The following is a 25638-nucleotide window of genomic DNA, read 5'->3' as shown; positions in this document are numbered from 1 at the left end:
TGATAAATGTAAAACCATAGAAATAGAAACATGACGTGACTAAAACTTAAGCGGAAAACTTTAGAAATAAGCACCTACATCTTTAACAATGGAAATATACCAAATAAGTAACTTAATGCATGCCAAGAGCCCAGAAAAAAGACAAAACCAAAATAAGTAGAAATAACATGAAAATTAGAGAAGAAATAAAATGCAAGTTTAAAAAATACAAAACGGGGCTGCTATTGTGGTGCAGTGGATTAGCTGGCAGTTCCAGCGCTGGCTACTCTACTGTCAGCCCGTTGCCCTGGAATGGGCCTGGGGAAGCAGTGCAGGGGAGTCCAAGTACTTGGACCCCATCCACCATGACTCCCAGGGTCCTGGTTATTGTAATCATTTGGGGAGCGACCACAGGATGGAAGAGCTCTTTCTCACTGGTTCTTTTACTCTGTCACTCTGCCTTTGAAATAAGGAAATCTTATGCCTACACACAGAGAAGATGAATGAAACAAGGAGGTGGTTCTTTCAGGAGCTCAGCAAAATTGATAAGTCACGAGCTGAAATGAAAAGACTCAACAGAAATGATAAAAACAGATATTATAACTGACACAGAACTACAAAGCATCTTGCAATACGTTGCCGTGTAACTTGAAGAGACAGATACATTTTGGGGAATACATAACTTATCAAAACTAAATCATCAAGACATGTATAACCTAAACAGACTGAGAAATGATGAGATTGAGACAGTAGGAGTCTCCCAGCCAGGGGCCAGCACAGTGGCTCATCAGACCAATCCTCTGCCTACAAAAGTAGTGGAAAATGGCCCAAGTCCTTGGGAACCTGCACCCATGTATCCGAAAGGAAACAACAGTGGTAACTCACATGGTGGGAAAATGTTATCATCCAATCAATGGTTAATATGCAAATTATATGAGGAACTTGATACGCTCCATAAGAAAGCAACTAATTCCATGTGCAATAATTCCGAGAAGAAAATGGCCAAGAATCGAAGTAGATATTTTTCAAAAGGAAAAACACAGATGGCTAACCAGCATAGGAAGAAATGTTCTGTCCACTAGCTCTCATGGAAATGCAAATAAAACCACAGTGAGGCTTCACCTCCTTCCAATTAGCATGGCTGTTATTAGAAAGAAAAAAAAAACATAACAAATGCTGGCAAGGTTGTGGACAGATGGGAACCCTGCAAATTAGTACAGCTATTATGGAAAACAAAATGGAGGCTCCTCCGGAAAACGAAAAGCTGATTTGTCATATGGTCCAGCTATTGCACTTCTGGGAATATACCCAAAGGAAACGCCATCAGCACAAGAAGGACACAGCTGCAGCCCCACGTTCATTGCAGCCCTCACAACAGCAAAGATATGACACTGACACAGTTATCTGTCAATGCACAAATGCAGATGGAAAATGTGCAGCCTCTCCTCCTGTCCCGCAGGCCAGCTCAAACCACTCTCCTTTTCAAAGTTAATACCCTCTACACATCCATTTATCCATCAAAGACTTGGAGAAGTTTGTAAATACAAAAATTAGATCAATTTCTTCCTGAATTTTGAAAAAAAAATTTTTCAAACTTTTTAATGCATCATTTGAGGTTTGGTGGATACAAACATGCATGCTCTATTTTCTTTCTGGTAGTACTTTCACTACATAAAATACAATGTCTTAAGATATGTATTATTTTCAATAAATTCATTCTTTCAAAAAAGTGCATAGAAATACATGTATTACATTCCACTGTACACACAGACAATACACAGCATCCTGTATGTGGGTGTGTTCACACACTTTGATTTAAAAAGGGAGCGGGTGATGCTGGCCTCCGGACTGGACCTCATTACTTCTCCTCTAGTGGGGAGAACTGCATGTGAGCCTTACCTGCCTGTTAAGTGTTAACCAGCAAATACACAAAGAACATTTACAGTCCTGTTGTAATACTTTTGACCTCTAATAGTGCGGGGATAAAAGCGCACACTTTGAGTTACATTTAACCTGAAGAACAAAAGAGGAAGGATCCAGGAAGGAGTGGGGAAGCATATTCCAGAAACATGCATGTTTCCTGGCTCAGAGATGGAGGAGAAAAAAAAAAAACACCTGGCAAATCATCCAAAAATGTGATTCTTAAACTAACAGCACTTTATTCTATGTGAAGATTTTCTAGAAGAGAAACTTTGAGCCAAGTCAGATAATTTTGTTGCACGTGATAAGCCAATACCTGTAAAAGCTGAGATGTTCTTGAGCTGGCACATGGAGACTGTCTGGAGAGCCCAAGGTAGCTTTAGTGCCAGGTACGGTGCTTCGGTTGGATAAGAAAGACAGGGCTCAGCTGGGCAACAGTCCTGTGTGTGGCCTCCTCAACATGGTGATGCCAGTGGATGAAATCCATACATAGTCCTCCAGGGTTCCCAGAGAAGTGTTCCAGCAGAGCAGGGCGGAGAGCGCAAGGCATCTGGGCTCGACTCGGGAGCTTCACAGGGTCATTTCCCACACTGTCCGTGAAACAAGTGTTGAGGACAGCCAAGATAAATGGGGAAGGGACTAAGACTGCTTTTCTTTATCTTAAAATTTTGTATTTATTTGAGAGGCAGAAAGAGCTCCTATCCTCTGGATTCACTCCTCAAATGTCCTCAACAGGCAGTACTGGGCAAAGGCCAGCTCAGGGCCAGGGATTCACTCCAAGTACAGCAAGCAGGTAGCAGGAACCCAATAAAGCAAGTTTGCACTGTTGTCCCCCAAGATCTGTCTCCGAAGGAAACTGGGGTCAAGAGCCGTAGCCAGGCATTGAGGATAGGCCCTCCAACGTGCGGCATGGGTTTCTCAATCACTAGGCCGAACCCCAGCTCCGAGGCCTGTTTCTCGAGGAGGGCAGGAAGGGCGGGGCTGAGGACCAGCACACCACAGCAGCAGAGCCATTTCAGCATTCTGTAACACACGTGTAATGAGACTGCAGTGAGCAGGGGGAGTGAAGCAGGATGCACTGTCACTGGGAGCCCCATGCAGCAGGGTCCTCAAGGCTGACACAACTCTGCTGCTGTGGCGTGGCACATGGATAGGAAGGGACAAGAAGAGCCAAGAGAACAGAGAGAATTCTACCCCAGCAGCTCCAGTGGAAGCAAGTGGTGACCATGACCAGCAGGGGGCAAAGGCATGAGCGGATGTGGATGGGTGGTAGAGTGTTTGGCGGTAGCACCGCAGGAATCCTTGATGGGGCAGAAACCGACTGAAAATCCAAGGATGCCTTTAAGGTTTGTGTATTAAGAGACTTGAGCCTAGCGCAATAGCCTAGTGGTTTATGTCCCAGCTGCTCCGCTTCCCATCCAGCTCCCAGCCTGTAGCCTGGGAAAGCAGTCTGAAGCCGTGGGACCCTGCACCTGCATGGAAGACCCGGAGCGAGCTCCTGGCTATTGGCTTCAAATTGGCTCAGCTGGGTACACTTGGGGAGTAAATCAGTGGATGGAATATCTTTCTTTCTGTCTCTCCTCTCTCTGCAAATCTGCCTTTCCAATAAAAATAAATCATTAAAGATAAAGAAACTCGAGTTGTGGGCTGATGGAAAACTGGTGCATGAGCAAATAAACTTCTTGTTTAGAAATAATTGATTTGAAAGCCACGTGACAGAGAGCAGGATCTTCCATGATGATCAAGTCTACCCCAGCCTAAAGTCAGACATCAAGAAAACAAACTGAACGGGAAATGACCACGTGGGGACATTCAGACATAAACACGAGCTGTGTGCACAAAGATTTTTCTAGATTGGTTGGAGTCACTCGTGGAGAGAAAGAGAGTGTCAGGACTGGGCCCTGAAGCTGTGGAGGAGCACAGGAAGAGGGAGGACGGTGTCTCGAACGGGGCCTGACAGGTGCCTGTGACAGCTGCAGATCCTCCCCTGGCTTAGGCGCACCAGGGCTTTGGTCAGGCATGTCCCCTCGTTGGGGTAAGCCTCCTTGGGCCGAGACATGTACTGCAGAGCTGGATTTTGCCATCAGGTACTAGGAAGGGGGAGATCTGTCCAGGGCTATTAAAGTCACACACCTGGGAGAATAAAAGAATTCTGTCTCAGCACGTCCAGTGTGAACACAACCAGGAAGGGGAAAAGGGCAGGAAGGGCAGAGGCAATGTGGAAGTGGAAATAATGGATTTGCAGTCTCCGTTTCAATCTGGTAAGATGAGAAATGAAACAAGCAGAGAATCTGGGGTCCAGCGCGTTAGCTCAATTGACTAGTCCACCCCTTGCAAGTACCAGGATCCTATATGGGCACCAGTTTGTCCTGGCTAGTCCATTATCCATCTAGCTCCATGCCTATGCCCTGGGAAAGCAGTAAAGGATGGCACAAATCATTGGCCTCTGCACTTGCATGGAAGACTTAGATGAAATTCCTGCTACTGGCAATGCAATCAGCTCAGCACCAGCTGTTGCAGCCAGTTGGTGAGTAAATCAGAGGATGAAAGATCTTACTGTCTCACCCTCTCTGTAGATATGCTTTTCCAGTGAAAATATTTTTTTAAAAGAGAAGAATCTGAAAGGATCACTCCAAAACAGTGAGGCACAAGAGAGGTTTGGACAACAGGAGGCAGAGTGGGCTCAGAAAAAGTCAAGGTTTAGATTACCTCAAGGGCTGCCGGGAGCCCAAAACGGAGCTGGCAGAGCACAGAATCTGGGGTTAATAAAGAACAGGAAAGACACAGAATCCAGAATCCTGATGAATACAGAAACTGCCCAGTGTCAGAGGATGCTGCAATGTCGGGCTCAACACCCCTGTCAGGACGGGAGAGACAATGGGGCCAGTGACAGCTGAGGGGGCAGCTGCCCTGGGAGGACAGACCGTGCAGGAGGGGATGTGAAGGGTGAACAGCAGGCACAGGTCTGGAGGCACCAAGTCACGGACCACAGGGACAGCTCTTGGTCTTGAAATCCAGGCTACCACACCAGGAGCAGCTGGAGAGTAGACGAGGTTCCCAGGGGACTTCATCCCTGGGTTGTTCTGGGTCGTTTCTCCTCCCCTTGTAACCCTGGCCCTTTTGTCAAACAGGCTCTAGAGGAGACTGACAGCTCCGCAGCCTGAGGTGATGCACACACAGCGCCTTCAGAGCCTGGTCTGCACCAGCCTCATCTGTGCCCCCTGGCTCCTCATCGCAGGCCACTGGGGATGCTGAGGCCCAGTGTGATCCCAGGAACTCACTCCCGCACTGCACACTTAGCACACCCCTTGTCTCAGCGCTGGTCCAGGGCACTCTGCACACTGCCAGCATTCTCTCATGTCCTCTGCTCCCCCAGGGTGGGCACAGGGGTCTAGGCAGCGCTCCCTCCCACTGTGCTTGGGCATCCATGCCACTCCTCCCTGCCACTGCCCCTGGGAAGTCCCTGTCTCCACTTAGTTATCTGAACATCCCTTCACTACTCAAGTCTCCAGGGAGGCTGCAGGGAGAGGCCCAGCTTTCCCATGTTACCCACTAGCATCCCCGCCCTGCCAGTAGCTGAGTCTCCCTCGGCCACCTTAAGGCTGCTGGGCTTGGTGCATTTGAAGCCATTCCCTGGGATCATTCTGGCAGAGCCTGAAAGGGCAGGAGGGAGAGCCACAAGCCCAGCTCTGCCTCTCTCCTCTCTGCCCACTGCCAGTGGCTGAGCCTTGGATACACCCAGCCGTGGCTCACACGGATGCCTCCTTGGCCTTTTGAAATCCCTTACAGGGGCAGACACAGAAGACGGGGCCCGGTCAGTCTGTGACCCCCACTGACCACCATCGGGACTATCTGCCAGCCACTGGGGCCTGCCCTCCTTATCTGAAATGCTGGCTGTTGGATCCTGTGGTGAGGGTTAATTGAGTAGCTCTTGGGACTGATATGCTGTGCACCAGTTCAACCCCCAATGCCAGGCGAGCTTCCTGCTTCTCTGCATTCTGTGTCTCTGGGAAGGGGAGTGTCCCTGACCCCCTCTGCCCAGGCACTTGTGTGTCTGCAGTTCTCAGCATCACCTGTGAGGTGTGCCCACCTGGAATCTGCACTTCCTTCCAGGTAGCCAGCTGTGGCAGGGGAGTCCCTAGTTGGGGCCCTCCTCATCGTAAGCCAAAGTCCTTTGCAGTCAGGAAGTTTCTGGCAAATTTGCCTGGTCCTCACTGAGACCCTGAGAAAGGACTGACACCTCCTTCCTCCTGGGACCTTGGGAAAGCAAAGCAAATCGGATCAGGAGTGGAAGTCATTTTGACCCATAGAAATCTTTCTTGCCATACCTCTATCCCTAATGGAGAAATGATGAAAGCCCAGAGAAAATGCAGTCGTAGGGAATTTAGAACTTAACCTTGGATGAAATTAATGCTAAGCAGAATTTGAGGCAAACAAAAGGATTGTGAGATCTAAACTGACAGGAAGGCAACATGAAAAATGCTGAATGTCACAAATCATCCAACTGAAACCACAACAGGATGCCATTGTACCCCAGTTGGAATGACTGCCACCAGAAAAACAAAAGAAGCAAAGCGAATCAGATCAGGAGTGGAAACCAGTTCGTTGCATCAAAATCTTTTTTTCCCCAGGACTCTATGCCTAACAGACCAATAAAAATCCCAGAGGAAACATGAGTGCAGGAAATTAGAAACTTAATTAACTATATCCTTGTGAGGTGTGCCCACTCCACATTTCACAAACCCCAGAGTGCAGCCTATTGCTTTGGGGTAAAATCTACTGAGCTTACTCTGTCGATAGCCAGCCTTGTTCTATCACAGGTTTCTAACAAAGCTGCTGTTTGCTTCTCCATCAAGACCTTACGACTGCTGACCCTGCTTCTCTACGACCGAGGCCTTGGGAAATCAAACTAAATCAGAGAAGAGGAATTGAAGAGAAGTGGAGAGTTTCAGTTCTTATGACACAGAAAGCATTTTTTTTAAAACTCTACCCTCAACAACAAAAGAAGAGAATGGAAACTTGTGTTTAGGCTCCTGCCAGCCACATTGGAGACCCAGATGAAGTTCTTGGTTCCTGGCTTTGGCCTAGCCCAGAGTTATCCACTGTAGCCATCTGGGCAGTGAACCAGTAAAGACCGGCCTTGCTGTCTCCTTTCTCTCTCTTTGTGTCATCTAATTTTCAAAATAAGTAAGTTGGGGTTTTTTTTTATATACAAAGAAAATCCAATTAAAAAGCAGGTATTAAAAAAAGATACAAAAAAATATCAGATTTTCATTTTAGTCTCAAAATTCAATGTCAAGAGCATTGTCTTTGATCAAGACCGTGTCTACAAGAGTCACATACTCACCATAACTTTCATATCACATTGATGACACAACATCAACAGGAAATGAAGGCAGACATCGGCACAGCAGCATTATGTGAGTGTGCTGTCTTCTTTCCTGGTTGGAGAAAATGTCACCATTCACAAACGGATAGCAGGGACCCAAAGGACTGAAGTCAACAATGATCACAACAGCAATGAGCACTGTACGGGTGCTCGCTGTGTGGCTGGCAGTATTCCAAGCTCTCTGGATGTGCTAACATGCTTAGGCCTTCGAGCATCATTCAGAGGTGGGAATACTGTTCTCTCCATACGCCCAATAAAGGAAATCCAGATTTCCTGTCCCCATTCTACATTGGGCTAAAACAGTGGTTCTCAACCTGTGAAGTCCTGAGGAAAACCTGGGAGCATTGATTGTGATGGATGTCAATTGTATGTAGTCTTGCAGCCTCAGAGTGGAGCCTAGACCATCATCTTTCCCTTTCTCTCTGACACCGAAAGAGTCCTGCCTGTGAAAGGGCTTTGTGAAATGCAAAGCTTGATTCAAATGTTAATTGCAACCTTTCACTTCAGGAACAGGAAGAGATCTTTTCATCTTGAAAGTTTTAGTTATGGAAAGCATCAAACTATATAAACATGAGAAAATAATATAATAAGCTATGAATGGATTCATCTCTTGGCTTCAAAAACATATCAATTCCCAATCAATGTTATTTCATGTATATACTGAGCTTCTACCTTTTCACTGAGTTATTATTTTTTAAGATTTTTTTTTTTATTGGAAAGGCAGATCTACAGAGAGAAGAGACAGAAAGATTTTCCATTGTCTGGTTCACTCTCCCAGTGACCACAATGGCCAGAGCTAAGCCTATCCAAAGCCAGGAGCCAGGAGCCTCCTGCAGGTGACCCATGTGGGTGAAGGACCCCAAAGTCCTGGGCCATCCTCTGCTGCCTTTTCAGGCCACAAGCAGAGAACTGGATGGAAAGTGGAGCAACCAGGGCACAAACTGGTGCCCATATAGGATGCCAGCACTTGCAGGTGGAGGATTAGCTCATTGAGCCACAGCATCAGCCCCTCACTGGGTTATTTTATTATATCATTTATAAATATTTCAGGGTGGCACCTCTAAAGGACAAAGAACTTGTAAAAAAACAAAGCCATGATACACTATTGTGGCTATTACCACATTCACACTAGCAAATGATTTCTCTATATCAAACATCCCATCAGTTGCCTCATGATTCCACTGTGTGTTTTACATATTAAACTTCCAAAACCAATTGGAAAAGTTTTTAAACCATCCCCCCTCCAAAAAAAAACAAAAAACCTGGTCCTACTTGTCCAATATGCAGAAAACCAACCATTGGCATTGGGGAAGAGATCAGAAGGATGCATTTATTGCAGCATGGAGCCAGGAAGCTATAGTCTAATTCTCAGCCCCCCACCCACCCCAACAGGTTAAGGGTAGAACCTCTTAAGTTGGGGCTGAGGCACTGGTCAACTGCTGTCCAAGTTCCTGGTTGGCCCGAGGTACTTACGGCTGTCCTTTGACTGGAGAGCAGCATGACATCCTTTAGGGGATTTTGATGATGAAAAGCAGGCTATGTGCAGGCGGTAATTACTTCTCTGCTACAGACCAGGGTTTCCAGGAAAAGGCATCCCCCAAAGCAAGGCTGAACATCAAGATGTTTTCTATTGTAGAAACACAAGACCTCACGTAGCTGGTGATGAGACTTCCGGGGGCCAGCTGGTAGGTGCTGGATTAGCCATCCTAAGGGCTGCTCAGGACACCAAACGAAGGAGGAGGACTGGGAAGGCTGGAGACTGGAGCCCGTATCTACCATCTGCGACCAGGCCCTCGACAGGGGGCGCTCTGGTTCCCTTCTCATTTTTAGTCCAAAACACCCAGTCCTCTCTCTTGCTGAGCTTCCTGAAACTCTTGATGTATAGATTTTGTTTGCAGGTCTCTTTTGTCTAGTAATTAATGGATTGAAATTTGTCCTGTGAACTCTTCTTGAGTACAAGTTTTGCTGACTGCACCTTGTAATTAACTTAAAACATCAGGTTATTGGTCCCGTAAATTCCCCTTTAATCCAGGTTTTGTTGATGGTGCTCTGATCCATCAAAAAAAAAAAAAGTATTTCTTAGCTGTGGTATGTTTCTTACAATATTGAGCCAACTGCAATGTTCTTTAAGATTCACTTGTTTTTACTGGAAAGTCAGATTTACAGAGAGAAGGAGAGAAAGATTTTCCATCTGCTGGTTCACTCCCCCAAATAGCCACAATAGCCAGCGCTGAGCTAATCAGAAGCCAGGAGCCAGGAGCTTCTTCCTGGTCTCTCCACAGGTACAGGATCCTAAGAATTTGCGCTGTCTGCCACTGTTTTTCCCAGGCCATAATCAGGGAGTCGGAAGGGAAGTAGAGCATCCAGGACACGAACTGGCACCTCTTTGTGATTCCAGTGTGTCATGGTGAGGACTTTAGCCATCAGGCTACTGTGCTGGACCCATGGGATACATTCTTATCAAGCCACTCCTGACTTCATTCAGAAGTCCTTGGCAGTTACTGAATGCCACATGTTCATTCTAGGAGACTCCATTGCACTCGGTTGCATCAAGTTCTCTGGGAGCTTAGGAACCGCTTCATAGAACTTCGTTGTACTTCACGAGTGCTGCAGATCCAGCGTGCTTCCCATTGTCTCAGTCTCCAAATCCCCATGCTAGAATCCTAAGTACCAGCATGCTGACATGTGCAGACCAGGAGTGTCAGCAATAAGGTGGTCTACTGGGAACTGGTAGGTGGCCCCTCAGGAGACAGAATCCATCAGCACTTCCACCTTGGCAAGCCTGACCTCCAAAACCAAGAGAAATCAATTTTTGCTTCTTAGAAGCCATCATTGACGGAGTTTTGTCCCAGCAGTCCTAAGGGACTGAGAGCCATCCCTGGGGACCCCACACTAGACTCCAAGAATTGGCTGCCTTTACTTCCAGGCACTGTTGTGAGTGCTTTCCATTTCCCATCACCCCCAGAAGTTGAGAGCATCTCCTCGGCCCACAGGCTCCTGAGCCACCCATACCAAGCCTGAACACTCGGGGTTGTTCCAATGACACAAAACCAGCAAGCCTTCCAACTCTCAGAAAACCGGCGGGCGCCTGACAATGACGTCATGATCCTCCGGCTTCCCGCGCCCTCCTCTCCTTCAGCCCCGCCCCGGGCAGAGGCCGACCTCAAGGCTTTCCGCTTCTCAGTCACAGCGGAGCAGCAAATCCCATCCTGATTGGCTGTGCCCACGCCCGTCAAGCCCAGGTCCCGCCGCTGCCCCTGCAGTGATTGGCCCTGGCGGCCTCACGCGGGTTCCGATTGGTTCAAGGCCTGACCTTCTGTCAATCTGCTGGTGCGCAAGGCCTCCCTGCTTGGCCATGGCCGAGTTCCGCAAGCTGGAGTTATCCGAGGCCCTGGCGCTTGAGCCCCCCTGGCGGCACGCGTGCCATGCCATGCTCTATGCACCGGACCCGGGCAAGCTCTTCGGCCGCATCCCGCTCCGCTACGCCGTCCTGGTGAGGAGGGCACGCCTGACCACCCTGCCCCGACCCCTGCACACCTGCGGGGCGCTGCGGCCAACTCCAACCGCCTCCCATCCTGCAGATGCAGATGCGCTTCGATGGGCGCCTGGGCTTTCCCGGCGGCTTCGTGGACTCGCAGGACAGCTGCCTGGAGGACGGGCTGAACCGGGAGCTGTGCGAGGAACTGGGCGAGGCGGCGTCGGCCTTCCGCGTGGAGCGCGCCGACTACCGCAGCTCGCACGTTTCGGATGGACGACGCGTCGTGGCGCACTTTTACGCGAAGCAGTTGGAGCTGGAGCAGCTGGTGGCGGTGGAGGCCAGGGCCCCGCAGGCCAAAGACCACGGGAGGGAGGTGGGGCCAGCCTGGGGCTGCACCCCAACCCGCTCCCCACGCACCTTTCCCTTCCAGCCCACCCCCGACTGCCATTCTGCCTCTCTACCCTCCTCCCAGTTTCTTGGGGTAGCTGTCATACAGGGGTAGGCTGCGGGCAGGACGGGGTTGATTGTGGATGATATTGCCTGGGTTCTTTCCCTGCGAAATCTCTCCTCACCCCTCCGTATGGGTATACTGATGGGGAGCCAAGCAAATATGGAACCCTAGGCCCTTAATTCGGGTCTGTTCTCATTATTGGCAAGTATCGCTAGCTCGTGGAGGGCTTTGTTAGAGCAGTGATTGTTGGAACCTGAGCCCGCAGCTGCTAGTTAGGGGCCAGAGGAACACCTGAGAATTCGCATGTCTTTCATTGGGCTGAGGCCGAGGAGACTGTCCTGGGTTCCCTGTTTGGACCAACACTGTGAGAAGTTGAGCCAGCTTCCTGGAGCCAGGAGGCGCTCAAGGTCTGGGGGAAATATGGGGAAGAAAGGATTGGAATTTCTGGAACAGGATAACATGTCGTGGATCCTTGGGCTGTGGACAGTGGATCCTCCTTGAGGCCTGAACATTGTGCCTGGTTCTGCTGAGGATGAGACCGTTGAGCTAGGGAGATCTGGTAGAGAAAGGGTTTAGTTCCGGTTGGGAGCCCTCAGGGACCCTGGTGTCTTCCCATCTCCCTCCTTTTGCAGGTGCTGGGCCTGGTGCGGGTGCCCCTGTACACCCTGCGTGACGGAGTGGGAGGCCTGCCCGCCTTCCTCAAGAACTCCTTCATTGGCACTGCCCGGGAGCAGCTCCAGGAAGCCCTCCACGACTTGGGACTGCTGAATTCTGCTTCCAGCTCCAGCCCTAAGACTTAAGCCCGTAGACATTGGTACGACCACCCTGCCTGGACCCCTGGGAGCTGAGATTGAAGACGTTGGTCCTGGCAGTGCAGGCAGGGACAGAGGACTGTGTTGCCTTCTGGACCAGAGTTTCCAGCTCTGGAGAGTTGGAAAGTGACAGCCGATGAGATGAAGGTGACGTATGTTCTCTAGCTTGTAGCATCCACACATGACGCAGAGGCACATGGTCGCACATGGCCCTGAAGGACGCCCAGAGCCTGCTGCCTGCCTTTGCACCTGCACAGACAGCCTGTGCACTGTACTGTCCTCACAGCCCTGACCGCTTCACCCCAGCATGCCCAGTGTAACCTCACCAGGAAGTGGCACTGGAGGGCCTGCTCTGCCCTGTGCCTTGTGTTCCATTGAGGGAATGGGGGGCTAGGAAGGAGATGAGTGTGGGTCCCTGTTCTCAAACATGGCTGCCCCTGGGATTTCTAGCTCGGCCCCTGCTCCTGGGGAGGAAAGAGGTGGAGAATGCTCTGTCTTCTAAGGCGCTCCCTATCCAATTCCCTACCCTTTTCTTCCCCTGAACCTGTGCAGAAGGAGTCAAACCATGCTTAGGTCTCCCATCCTCTCTAGGGCTTTCGCTTTTGGAGGCTCTGGGATGCCGGAACATCAGAAGGGAGGCTGACACAACTCTTGCCTAGCCCTGCCCTAAAGGAACCTCCCAGCATAGAAGGGCTTATTACTGAGGTTGGAAGCCTCAGTTCTTGTAATACATATCATGCACCTGCTGAGTGCCAGGTGCCCTGAACAGAAGCACTGTAGGCTGTTAGCCACATCTCCACAGCAGATCCTAGCAAGCATTCTGTGAAATAAAATATGTATAAAATAAATACAACGTAGTAGGAGCATTTAACACTTCTGATTCCCCAAGCCTGATGATTTGATATAAAAATCAAGACCATGACACTTTCCCCATCAGTCTCTAAATCACGTATAATGAGAAACTTGTACAAGATGAATATTTGCTTCTTAAAAATTACAAATTAAGTGATAACAAAAATGCACAAATCAGCTGGACCCTAAACAAATTTCTAGTGGATTTTCTTCCCTTTTCTCGGCAGACATTCATAAAGGACGAGGTAGCAAATCTTGTAGGCTTCATTGCCCACAGGACTTGTACCTGCCAACTCTCTCTGTCAAATGTGCATGGATGTTGCATGGTCAAGTAGTGTGGCCGCGTTCCAATAAAACTTCATTGTAAAAAGATGGTAGCCAACCTCTTGCCCATAGTTTGCCAAATGCTTACTAAGGAAACATCGTTAATTGTGATTAAGATGGCTAGTGTTATTTAATTGTGAAGGACATAAAGGAGCTGATAGAGTCCTTTCTTGTTTATTTTAGACCTGAAAAAATTTGACGCATAATTGTGGATATATGGGATAGAATATGAAATTAGTGTACGTGTCACCTAAAACAGTTGTTAGGAACATCCGAAAATCCTTTTATGCTTATTTTAAAATATATAACTGATATTTATCATAGTTACACTACTGTGCAGTGGAATGCTGCAAATTAACCTTCCCATCGAAATGTGTTTTTGCTTTTACCAACCAACCCTTCCCTAACTCTTCCTTCCCTGTCCGGTGCCTCAGTCTAAGGAGAGAAACAGGTGTAAGCCAAGTGTAGATGTCTTATGCCCGTGTGCGTAGCTGGGTACTGAAAGTCTTTAAAAAGAATATAGACCCGAAAGAGTTACAAAGATCTCTTCCCTACTAGTTCACTCCCCAGATGGCCACAGTGGTTGGAGCTGGGCAGGCTAAAGCCTGGAGCTTCTTCCTGGTTTCCCACATTGAGTGGCAGGGGCCTAGTCTACTGGGTCACCTGCTGCTGCTTCACCATTAACAAAGAGCTGGATTGGATGTGGAACAGCCAGGACATGAGCCCACACCTGTACTGGATAACAGTGTCGCTAGCAGCAGCTTTACCCACTATACCACAATGCTCACCCCTGGTGCCCTACAGCTCAGCTGTTTTGCAGCCTTAACGTTGGTTAAGTGTCCTGTATCACCAACCTGCTTTTCATCACATCACAAGGCAATCTGAACTCCTTCTTGGTCCCCTGGCCTCTGCTCATTCCTGTTATACTTCCTGCTTCTGTGAGATTTAGGTTTAACTGGCCAGGTCCACCTCATGCACGCTGTGGTTGCAGTGTTCTGGAGGGGCCTCCTGGCGAACACCTCTCTTTCGTAGAGTTGATTTGACCGTATAAAGAAGCTACTGTCTCTTGCTCCTCTCCCGTCAAAGGTGGGCCAAGTTCCATTATATTTTTGTTTCGACTCAATTTTTATAAAAATGTATTTTTTTTGGAAAGGCAAATTTACATAGGAAAGGAGAGACAGAGAAAAAGATCTTTCATCTGCTGTTTCACTTCCCATATACCTGCACAGGCTATCCAAAGCCAGGAGCTTTTTCTGGGTCTCTTACGTGGATGCGAGGTTCCAAGGCTTTGAGCCATCCTCCAGTGCTTCCCCAAACCATAAGCAGGGACTTGCTGGGAAGTGGAGCAGCCAGTAGTGCCCTAATGGGATCACAGTGCTTGAAGGTAGTAGATTAGCCTATTGTGCCATCGTAGGAACCCCTTTCTTCAATTTTTTTATTAAACATTTTAATTTTTTAAGATTTATTTTTATTGAAAAGTCGTATTCACAGAAGAGACAAAGAGAAAGATCTTCCATCCACTGGTTGATTGCCCAAGCGGCCTCAACAGCCAGAGCTGAGCTGATCTGAAGCTAGGACCCAGGACCTTCTTCCAAGTCTCCCACACGGGTGCAGGGTCTCAAAGCTTTGGGCCATCCTCTACTGCTTTACCAGGGAAGTGGAGCAGCCAGGACACAAACTGGCGCCCATTTGGCAAGAAAGATTTCTATGGGTCAAAATGACTTCCACTCCTGATCCGATTTGCTTTGCTTTCCCAAGGTCCCAGGAGGAAGGAGGTGTCAGTCCTTTCTCAGGGTCTCAGTGAGGACCAGGCAAATTTGCCAGAAACTTCCTGACTGCAAAGGACTTTGGCTTACGATGAGGAGGGCCCCAACTAGGGACTCCCCTGCCACAGCTGGCTACCTGGAAGGAAGTGCAGATTCCAGGTGGGCACACCTCACAGGTGATGCTGAGAACTGCAGACACACAAGTGCCTGGGCAGAGGGGGTCAGGGACACTCCCCTTCCCAGAGACACAGAATGCAGAGAAGCAGGAAGCTCGCCTGGCATTGGGGGTTGAACTGGTGCACAGCATATCAGTCCCAAGAGCTACTCAATTAACCCTCACCACAGGATCCAACAGCCAGCATTTCAGATAAGGAGGGCAGGCCCCAGTGGCTGGCAGATAGTCCCGATGGTGGTCAGTGGGGGTCACAGACTGACCGGGCCCCGTCTTCTGTGTCTGCCCCTGTAAGGGATTTCAAAAGGCCAAGGAGGCATCCGTGTGAGCCACGGCTGGGTGTATCCAAGGCTCAGCCACTGGCAGTGGGCAGAGAGGAGAGAGGCAGAGCTGGGCTTGTGGCTCTCCCTCCTGCCCTTTCAGGCTCTGCCAGAATGATCCCAGGGAATGGCTTCAAATGCACCAAGCCCAGCAGCCTTAAGGTGGCCGAGGGAGACTCAGCTACTGGCAGGGCGGGGATGCTAGTGGGTAACATGGGAAAGCTGGGCCTCTCCCTGCAGCCTCCCTGGAGACTTGAGTAGTGAAGGGATGTTCAGATAACTAAGTGGAGACAGGGACTTCCCAGGGGCAGTGGCAGGGAGGAGTGGCATGGATGCCCAAGCACAGTGGGAGGGAGCACTGCCTAGACCCCTGTGCCCACCCTGGGGGAGCAGAGGACATGAGAGAATGCTGGCAGTGTGCAGAGTGCCCTGGACCAGCGCTGAGACAAGGGGTGTGCTAAGTGTGCAGTGTGGGAGTGAGTTCCTGGGATCACACTGGGCCTCAGCATCCTCAGTGGCCTGCGATGAGGAGCCAGGGGGCACAGATGAGGCTGGTGCAGACCAGGCTCTGAAGGCGCTGTGTGTGCATCACCTCAGGCTGCGGAGCTGTCAGTCTCCTCTAGAGCCTGTTTGACAAAAGGGCCAGGGTTACAAGGGGAGGAGAAACGACCCAGAACAACCCAGGGATGAAGTCCCCTGGGAACCTCGTCCACTCCCCAGCTATTTTGGAAAATTAAAGTTTTGAAATTTTGCATCAAAATAAACTTATTTTTAAAATTAATTCTTTAAGATGTGGGGAGAAAAAGAGCGAGACAGCGAGAGAGATTCCATTGCTGATTCAATCTCCTACTCCCACATGCCCAGAATGGAGCTGAAGCTAGGCTAACATCAGGATTCTAGAGCTCAGTGCAGGTCTGCCCTGTAACCTACAAGGACCCAACTGATCCATTGTCTGTTGCCTCTCCTGAATTACTAGAATTGGATGCATTTTTTCTTTTTTCAGTATTCTCATATTTGTTGGAATATGTTCATCTGTATAACAAATGAAGAGCTTTTGGACAGATTATCAAAAAGTCTCCCTTTGGCTTTCCACGAATCCACCTTGTTCCAGTTCAAATACTTACTAATTCCTCGTGCCTGGGACATAGCTTGACTGAGTGCCTTTGCAAGGTGGTTTGTGGGAATCCTCATGACATGGTGCTGGTGTGCGTTGAGTGACGGGCAGTGCTGCTGAGTTCCCGCAGGCACCTGCTGAGCCTCAGAGCCCAAGGCCAGTCCTACTGAGGACCCTGCCACAAGGTCTTCATGATTCTCCCCAAGATCTCCCTCCCGCTGTGACTTGATATCTGAGAGCCACTTAGCTGTTTGTGTGGAAACTGTTATGCCCTTTAGAAACTAAAGAATGTTGGCAGTTTTCTTTTCAATTTTTTCCCAGTTTCATGATAAAAATCTTCATGGATTGGCTACATGGTATTTTAAAGAATAATATTTGTGGGTGGAGTAAATCATGTTACTTCAGCCTCATAACATCATTGTAAGGGAATTAAATTAGTGAGTCAGGGTATTAGGTCTCCCAGCATGACAGCTAAAGGCAATTTTCCAGACTCTGGCATGGTAGATAGGCTAGGCCTGTAAGTTCATATATTACTACCATGAAAGTAGTCTCCTTAATAATCCCAGCAGGCCACATTTTCCTTGGAGCTATGCGTATTGAATATGTAAGTTTTAAGCTAGTGTCACTCATTTAGATCAATGCACAAAGAATGAACTTGAATGTAAGTTGTCAAGGATGAACACTGAGAAGACAAGCATTGCCTTAATGGGGGAAAAAAAAGATGGCAAAGGAGGCTTAGGTCACCCTGAATTCCACTAAATAACAATTGATTAACATCCATTAGTTAATAATGACCGCAATAATGCTGTTTAGCAAACACACTATGAGGGCTCAGTGTAAGCAGCTCTGCAGTCAGCCGTTCCTGGCTGGGTTCGGCTGCAACTTACTCAGCCCCTTTAGTTTGTCATTCTCCCAAGGTCAGTGGACTAGCTAAGATGCATTTCTCTTGGCCGTGATGATGGTGCAAAATGCAGTCCTACACATGGCTTCCCAACCTTTGGTTACATCAAAACTGCCCAACGTGGTCTTGAACAGAGCAATCATACAGCTAAACCCAAAGTCGCAGAGCAGGGAGTCTGCCTCTTGAGAAGAACACCCCAAAATCACATGGTAATGAGTGTTATACACTTTGGTGCTGGTGTAGCAGCCTAAGTTTTCGCCTAAGGCTACAACACCCCATACGGGCATCAGTTTGTGTGTCACCTGCTCCACTTCTCATCCAGCTCCTTGCTGATGGCCCAGAGATGCCTCAATTCCTTGGAAAACCTGAAAGAAGCTCCTGGCTTCGGCCTGGCCCAGCTCCTGCCATTGCAGCCATTTGGGGAGTGAGCTAGCAGATGGAAGATCTTCCCATCTCTCCTTCTCTCTATGTAACTGCCTTTCAAATTAAAAAAGAAAAAAAAAATCTGTAAAAAAAAATGTGGATCTTTATATAGTTTATCCTATACACCAAAACTAGTTATATTCCTTATATTTTGATCACTAATCTAAGCAAATGAAAGGAATGGTGAATTCTCCAGATATTATTAGACATTTCTGGAAACCTCCCACTTTTCTGTCTTGTCCTCCCTAGGTAGGCTTTCAAAGAGCAGATCATGAAAAACCACCAGAAATATCCAGTTATTCCCATCTTCTTAAATTATTCTAAAATCATCTATTCCTATTTGGGTAGCATAGTGGTTCTGATAGAACTTTTAAAGCACATTTGCCTTCAAATTTCTTTTTAAAGATTTGTTTATTTGTGTATTTGAATGGCAAAGCCACAGAGGGATGAAGGGTGCGGAGGTGTGAGCGAGCGAGCGGATGCAGAGGAGTTTCTATCCTCTAGTTCATTCCTTAAATGGCTGTAACAGCCAGACCTGCCCCAGGCTGAAACTGGGCAATCCCAGAACTCTGCCCTGACCTTGCATGGGGTCACAGGGCCCAAGCGCTGGCACCACCATCCGCTCCCTCCTCAGGAGCATTGAGCCAATTTAGAAGTGAGGTAGTTAGGAGCTGATCTAGCATCTCAAACAGGATGCCGTGTCACAGCCTTCACCAGCAGCTCCACAATGCCAGTCCCTGACTTTCTCACCAGGAGAGAGAAAGCTACCTCATAACCTTATCTTAGGGACATTTGTAAGAACATGTTGCTTACTCATTGTACAAAAACAGAAATGAGCAGGTCAGTTGATAAACCTCAGCCAAAACTTTCTTAAACAAAATCACCCTGTTCTTTCTTTGATGCTGAACAAGAAAGAGAAATTGATCTTTTTGAGGTTAGCCCAGCAGAGGCTGTTGGCACTCGCTAATCTCATTTGTTGATTAATGGATGTTAAGTGATTTGCCTGCCTTGTTGCTTCCCTGATGCTGGACCATGAGGCGGGTGCCAGCTCATGTTCCCATCTGCATGTCTTGCTAAGCTTTCCCTGCTTACGCATCACTCGTGGAAACCGCCAGAATGGCTGGGATTTCATAGCTCAAATGCAATGCTCATGTACTGCCAACCTGGGTCTTGAATTCTGCTTCAGAAGCCAGGGAAATCCATTTTGTACTTTGCTTGATTGTGCATGTCACCTGTGGGAATTGTGGGCTGAGGCCCTGCCAGGAAAGGCAGAAAATCAAGCATCATTTTGCAAATTCAAATATGTCTCTAGTTGTTCATGGATGTGTATTATTTATTACACTTTTTGTCTTAAGTAACAGAAGACCCAATTTAAGCTGTTTAAGTTCATATTCGTGGAAGTCCCAGAGGTCTGTGGGTTGCAGGGTTACCTGACCCAGATGGTTCAGGTGTTTTTCCTTCTGATTACTCTAATACATATGGAAAGGACTTAATCTCAAGGCTGGCTCCCTTTATTTGTATCCAGGGGGTAGTACTCAGTATTGCCTCAGGAGGCCATTGCTGAGGCAATGCTCAAGTGCAGAGGCAGGCCGGGAGCCGGAGTCAAGCCATGATGACAATCAGCCACTGTGCGGACAGCAATATGAATAAGTGGTGGTCAGTTCTACTCAAATGTCGCAGCTGTTATTCCACAAGGAGGAAGGAAGAGCAGCAAGTTCCAGGTTGGCCACTGTGGTCCCTGGGAAACAGTCTCTGTAAAAGGGGACACACTCAGGACTTGGGTGGAAGCACTTTAGGAAGTGCATGAAAAGTGAAAATAAAAGATACGTTGGTTAATTGCTTTGGGTACAAACAACTTTCACATGAATGGAGATTTTCAAAAGGTTCATGGTATGCACAAGTTTTTATACTGGAAAATATTTTAAAAAGAGTATATTTTGTCTACTTTGAAGGGAGAGAAAAGGGAAATAGATCTATCCTCCATTCACTACTTCTGTCCCCAACCACCCGCAACAGCCAGGGCTGGTTTCATTGTCTTTACTTCAGTAATTTATTTTTTTGGATGCCTAATTCCTGCACTGCCTTATTTCTCAGAGTATTTTTACTATAAGCTCACATTCAAAAGATAGTTTGTAATTTAGTTACACATAAAACTCTAGGTTCAATTTTTTTTTCCTAGAAATTACAGCTTTTAAAAACCTGCAATGGCTATTGAGAAATACTATTTCAAATTTATTTCCATTCTTTTGTAGGCGTTCAATTGCTGAAAGTTTTCATACTTTTCTCACTTACTGTGATATTATGAAATTTCACTATCATGGAGTTACGATTTTTCCTTTTATCTGTTGCTTGGGTCTCTGTTTCAAAGTTCCATGGAAAATGTCATTGAACGGTAAGTTTATTCAAAGAGTAGAAACGTGTGCATTGTTTTAGTGATGCTAATTTTCCATAAAGTTTAAAGTAATTTTATTTCTAGAAAGTGAACACACTCCCAGTGTGGCCCTAGGAGCATTGTGCTGTTCATTTCTTACACCTCCTCTGCTGGCTTCATCTTGCTAGGGCCTTATCCCTTTAAATTCTCTGTGTTGCATTGATTTTAAGCTCCTGTGTTTTTGTTGAAGTTTCGATTGTGCACAGGACTTGAGAGGCAACACTGTTGACAACTGCCTTCCATGGTCAGGACATCGTTCTTCTCTCACTCCCTCTTCTTGGTAGACTTTTCCTTCGAGACTTGAAATGGCTCCCTGGTGTGAGGCAAAGGGGCACCTCTGTGATTGTGCCTTGCACAAGTTTGTGAAGCAAGCTGGTGGCTGTTCTGCCTTCCCTACCCATGTTCTTTGTCGGAGCCGATGACTGTAGGCAGCACAAAGTCATTGCTAACATGGCAAAGGCTATTTTAAGCTCTGGCTTCATTAACCACCCCCACAGAACCAGGCCCGACTTTTTCAGCTCTGCAGTTAGCACAGGACAGTGAGGGGTGTTGCTCTGCTGCAGACAGAACCTGGAGCTCCTGGGCAGGCGCAGCAGAGCATACCACGTGCAAACGCTTTGCTGCCAACAGAATCTCAGAGGTTTTTTGTTTTTGTTTGTTTGACTTGCAGATACAGCCTAGCAAACAAAGAGAGGTGCTCCAACTTGTTACAGCCCAAGCCCTGCATGAAGTCCCCGTGGTTGCACCCTCAGCTTGGGCCTGGCCTGGACTTCCCTTCTCCAAGCCAGGCCATAAATCCACCTTGGCCCTTTGACCGGAGGGACAGACTGGAACCTCACCTCCAGCCTCCAGTCTCTCCTGCTGTTGTACTGATGTCTCTTTTCTCAAAGAGCAGTGAAACAAATCGATTTTTTTGTGCATCAGGCAGTAAATGCATCTCAGCTGGAACAAGGGCCAATGGACATTTCTTGTCTTTAGGTGGGCGAGTATCTTGACCACATGTTATTATAAGCCACCCTCTCTGGGTGATGTGTGTTTGAGGATGAGCTGACTCCCTCCAGGCAGGCTTACGGACAGAGTTGGGGATACACCACGAAGCAGTATGCTCAGATACCAACAGACCAACAGGAGATGATCCTGGTGTTACTGTAGCCAGAGTGGAGCAGGAGGTGGTGTTAATAGTCTCATGGATTAACACCTCATAGCCAGCTGGACAGTCCTATTTTATTATTATTTTATTTATTTATTTGAAAGGCAGAGTTGCAGAGAGAGGAGGATGAGGAGAGAGAGTGTGTGTCAGAGAGCGAGAGAGAATCTTCCAGCTGCCAAATGGCCCCAACGGCAAGAGTTGGGCCATTTGGAAGTCAGGAGCCAGGAGCTTCTTCCAGGTCTCGCATTTGAGTGCAGGGACCCAAGATCTTGGACCCTCCTCCGCTGCCTTCTCAGGTACATTAGCAGTGAGCTGGGTTGGGAGTGGAGCTGCTGGGACTCAAACCAGTGTCCATATAGCATACTGGTACCACAGGCAGAGACTTAGCCAGCTATGCCATGGCGCCAGTCCCTGGGCAGTCAGTCCTGTTTACACCAGCCTCACCTAGCAATATTCTTGCAGTGCCCCTTCCCGACACCCTGAACACACTGGCAGGGCTAATGCAGCTACTTTCCATGAGAACAGGGCAAGAGCCAGGCAGGGGAGTGGAGATGTGGAATGCAGAGGCCATCCTTCGTCTACCCAAGCCATGTTCACTTACCTCCTTCACATGCTCCACGTCGCCTGATGCCACCAGCGGGTTACTGATCGTTTCCTGAGATCCATGCCATCACCCACTTCCACAGGTTTTGGGCCAGGGAGCAGCAGCCAGTGCCATTTCCCTGCACATTGAATCCATGGCTGTCACATACACCTCCAGGGAGGCCCTGAGTCCTCTCCCTCCTTGACGAAAATGGGAAGCAGGCCAGCGCAAGGACACTTGGTCAAGACCATTACAAATAAAGGCAAGGGAAAAAAATAAAATGTTAGCCCTCTATTTCCTTCTCAAATTATACCTAAGTGAACTCTTCTTTTAGGCAGTGACTCAGAAACTCTGAAAAGGGTTTAATAATAGCTCTTGATGATTCAGATGAATATTTTCCTCTGAAGTGGCTCGTCTTTGAGGAATGTTGGAATGAAACTTTTGCTTCTTGGGCGTGCAGGTGAGGGTCTGAGTACTTCACTGCTTTGTGAGGTGGTTATGGTGATAGCCATTAATAACTGTATTTCTGTAGTTCCTGCCAAAGCAGTTAGGCATTACAAAACTGCTTTAGAATAAAGCAGTAAACAGATGAAAAGCTAGAAACTTTAATTAAGCTGCCTAAAATAAAGTATTGCTTCATTCTTTTTTTATTCATAATGTCTCCAAATCTTAAAAAAAAAAGTAGTGTTTGAACTAATTGCTTGGGTAGATCCCAAGAATTATAATTTGCAGAAATATATTATTAGATAAACATCAAATTCTGATTCTAGAATGCACTTGAGACCAGTGTTTTGACTTGAGACCAAAACCTTTCGTAACTAATAGACTTAAGGGTGTTCTCTGGCTGGTGGCCTGACACCTGCCTGCCACCTCCCAGCTGTGTGAGCTCTCAGCCTCAGTTTCTTCATTGTTAAATGAATTCACTGAAATAAGCCTCTTGGACCCTCTTCTGTGCTTGAACGCTTTAACTTCTGTAAACACTCAAGGGTTCCCCTACCCTAAATAGAATAGCTTTTATGAATCTCTCACATTATTGTCATTTTATTTAAAATGCTTTATTGTACAGATTCTTAAGCACACCAAAAATTTAAAACAATGGTGCAGTGAATAGACTGGATTCTTCCACGTAGCACATTGCTTTACTTAATCTGTTACATTTCTCTCCATCTTTCAATTTCTTAATCTATCAATTTGTTATCAATTTTAATTCATTTCAATATAAACTGAAAACAGCAGTACATTTCAGTCATTAACACTTGAGTGTGTGTAATAACTAGATATTCAATGATCGATTATGGGATCTTTGCTTAAGACAAAGTTTACATACTATGAGGTGCACAGATCTTAAGAACAAATGTCTGTACTTGTATAGCCCAGACCCCATCATGATACTATATTCATTCTATTCTCCAGGAACATTCCAGGGCACTGTCCACCCTTGTCACCGCATTCTATCCCATTCCTGGAGAGAGGTTTTGGGCTTGTCCAAGAACACATCAATGGAATGAAGCAATGTCTGTCTAATGGTTGGCTTTCAATTGGTGTGTTTTTGACTTTCACCTCATGGGTACAGGGAATCAGCTTTTTCCTCTATATGAACAAGCAAATCCCATTGTAAATGAGCTGTGACCCAGTTTGTTTAACCATCTATTGTGCTATTCTTTTCATTTTCCTAAACTTGACTCTTTCTGACTCATTGCAGGCTTCAGCAGATCCATTCTGGAAAAACCACATGAAATATGTTTGACTGTGTTAAACCCAATCTTCTCAGCAGCTTGGGCCACAGCCCCTGGGGAGTGTCTCACACCGCACAATGCATGAGGAGACAGATGCAGACAGGCTTTTGGCCAGCGGTGAACTCACTGAGACACCTGCTTTTCCTATCCAAGCGCCCGAGTTTGATTTCATTTAGCTCCTGCCGCCAGGTTCCGGTTAACTGGTACCCAAGGAGGCAGTGGTGTACCCAGGGAGGCAGTGGTGCACTCAAGGAGGCAGTGCTGTACCCAGGGAGGCAGTGGTGTACCCAAGGAGGCAGTGGTATACCCAGGGAGGCAGTGGTGCACCCAGGGAGGCAGTGGTGCACCCAAGGAGGCAGTGGTGGAGGTGCAGGAAATCTGGTTGCTGCCACGTAAAGACCTGGATTGAGTTTCCTGTTCTTGGCCTTGGCCTTGACTCAGCCCTAGCCTCTGTGGGCACTGGGGGAATGAACCAGTGAGAGCGTGTGCACTCTCTCTCTCCTCTCTCTCCTTCTGACCAATCAATAAGCCTATTTTGTTTGTTTGTTTTGGTTTTGTTTGTTTTTATGATGCCCTTGGTTCTAGGAGTGATGAGGCTAAGGCAGGTGACAGAAAGCTTGTACTTCCCATTCATCGTGGGACCCCAAGTGGCATCATCTGCGTGAGTTCCACGAGGAGGCAAACTTCACTTAAATCCTCACTTGCACTTGTGAAAATAGGCCACCCATCCATTCAGGAACAGAAATGAAGATGCCGCGGAGACACACTTGTGATGTCAGCAATGCGCTTTCACAACAGGTGGGTGTATGCTCTACATGGAAAGAAAGGCTTTCAGTTGAAGATGGGTCATCTTCAAAAAGTCTAAAGAAATGCTGGCAACTTTGATGGGAACTGCAGGAGGGAGAAATAGCCAGCAGCTTTGCTTCCAGTGTGCCTGGGATAAAACAAAAGGCCAGCAATTTCCAGAATCCTTTTATAGAAACAACTCTACCTTAATTTTTGTCCTCTCTCTTATTTGCCTGAACCCTCTCTCCCTTTGTTAAAACCAGCCTGGTCTACTTACAAGAACAGAACAAGAGGGCAGCAAACTGAGGGTCAAACAGGGGGACATGGGTAAGTTCCTTTAAGGAAACGGCTACAAATTTATTTATACATTATATACAACGAACTTGTCCCTGTATATCCTTCATCCTGCCATTTCCAATTATGACTACTGAGACGAGTTCTGACAAAAAGAATTATTCTCCAAAATTCTGAGATCTTCTAAATCCTTTGTTTCTGATCACTTCAACCTTAAGGAACAGAAAATAGTGGGTCATTTTGTGACTGGCATCACTTAGTGAATGCGTATTCCAGCTATAAAAACCCAGATGCACGGAGCTATCATCTTTGAAAGGAACCAAATGATTTCAGAATCCAGGCCGGCTTGACTGTTCCACATTACCTAGTCCTCCCACCTGGCGTTTCCCTAACTTGAATATCTCTTACCATTTGTGTTTTGGCCATCCAGTCTGTGAAGTCCTTGTTCATTTGGACTTATAAAAAAGGGGATTCCCAACTTACGGCCACCTCAGCAGCAGACGCTGAAGGGTGTTCGAGAGAGGGCTGACTCACAGGGTACCAGCATGTCTCTCTGCCCCTAAAATGCCTAGGACTTCCACACGAGAGCCAGTCATGATGTGTCATTTGTCCCCGGGACCTGAAATCAACCCTTCACACCCACACCAGTCAGCTTTTTATTTGTTTATTTTGAGCCCACCTGTGTCTCCTCAGTGAAGACTTTGGTCTTCTATCACTTCCAAATATGACTTTTGGCAAGAACAACAAGCCGTGTTTA

The 25638-nt window shown here is 47.4% G+C and overlaps 1 protein-coding gene across 3 annotated transcripts; it reads left to right on the top strand.

Moving 5' to 3' along the window:
* The first annotated feature begins 10600 nt into the window (after nt 1-10600).
* On the top strand, nt 10601-24893 carry LOC121144608 (U8 snoRNA-decapping enzyme-like). Of its 3 annotated transcripts, XR_005881900.1 has the most exons (5): nt 10601-10781; nt 10870-11139; nt 11850-12176; nt 20154-20293; nt 24521-24893. XR_005881900.1 is itself a non-coding variant. In XM_040962917.1 (3 exons), exons 1-3 carry the CDS (start codon nt 10644-10646, stop codon nt 12015-12017), a joined length of 576 nt encoding a protein of 191 aa, XP_040818851.1. In that variant the 5' UTR covers nt 10601-10643; the 3' UTR covers nt 12018-13597. The 3 variants fall into 3 exon arrangements, 1 of the variants encoding a protein (XP_040818851.1); XR_005881899.1 differs by lacking the exon at nt 24521-24893 and having other exon boundaries at nt 20154-20684; XM_040962917.1 differs by lacking the exons at nt 20154-20293; nt 24521-24893 and having other exon boundaries at nt 11850-13597.
* Nucleotides 24894-25638: the final 745 nt, after the last annotated feature.

Source organism: Ochotona curzoniae, unplaced genomic scaffold (assembly GCF_017591425.1).
Source record: "Ochotona curzoniae isolate NIBS_2020 unplaced genomic scaffold, NIBS_Ocur_1.0 contig_1302, whole genome shotgun sequence".
NCBI classification, from domain to species: domain Eukaryota; kingdom Metazoa; phylum Chordata; class Mammalia; order Lagomorpha; family Ochotonidae; genus Ochotona; species Ochotona curzoniae.
The sequence above is the reverse complement of the archived record's forward strand: the minus strand, read 5'-3'. Positions and strand labels throughout refer to the sequence as shown.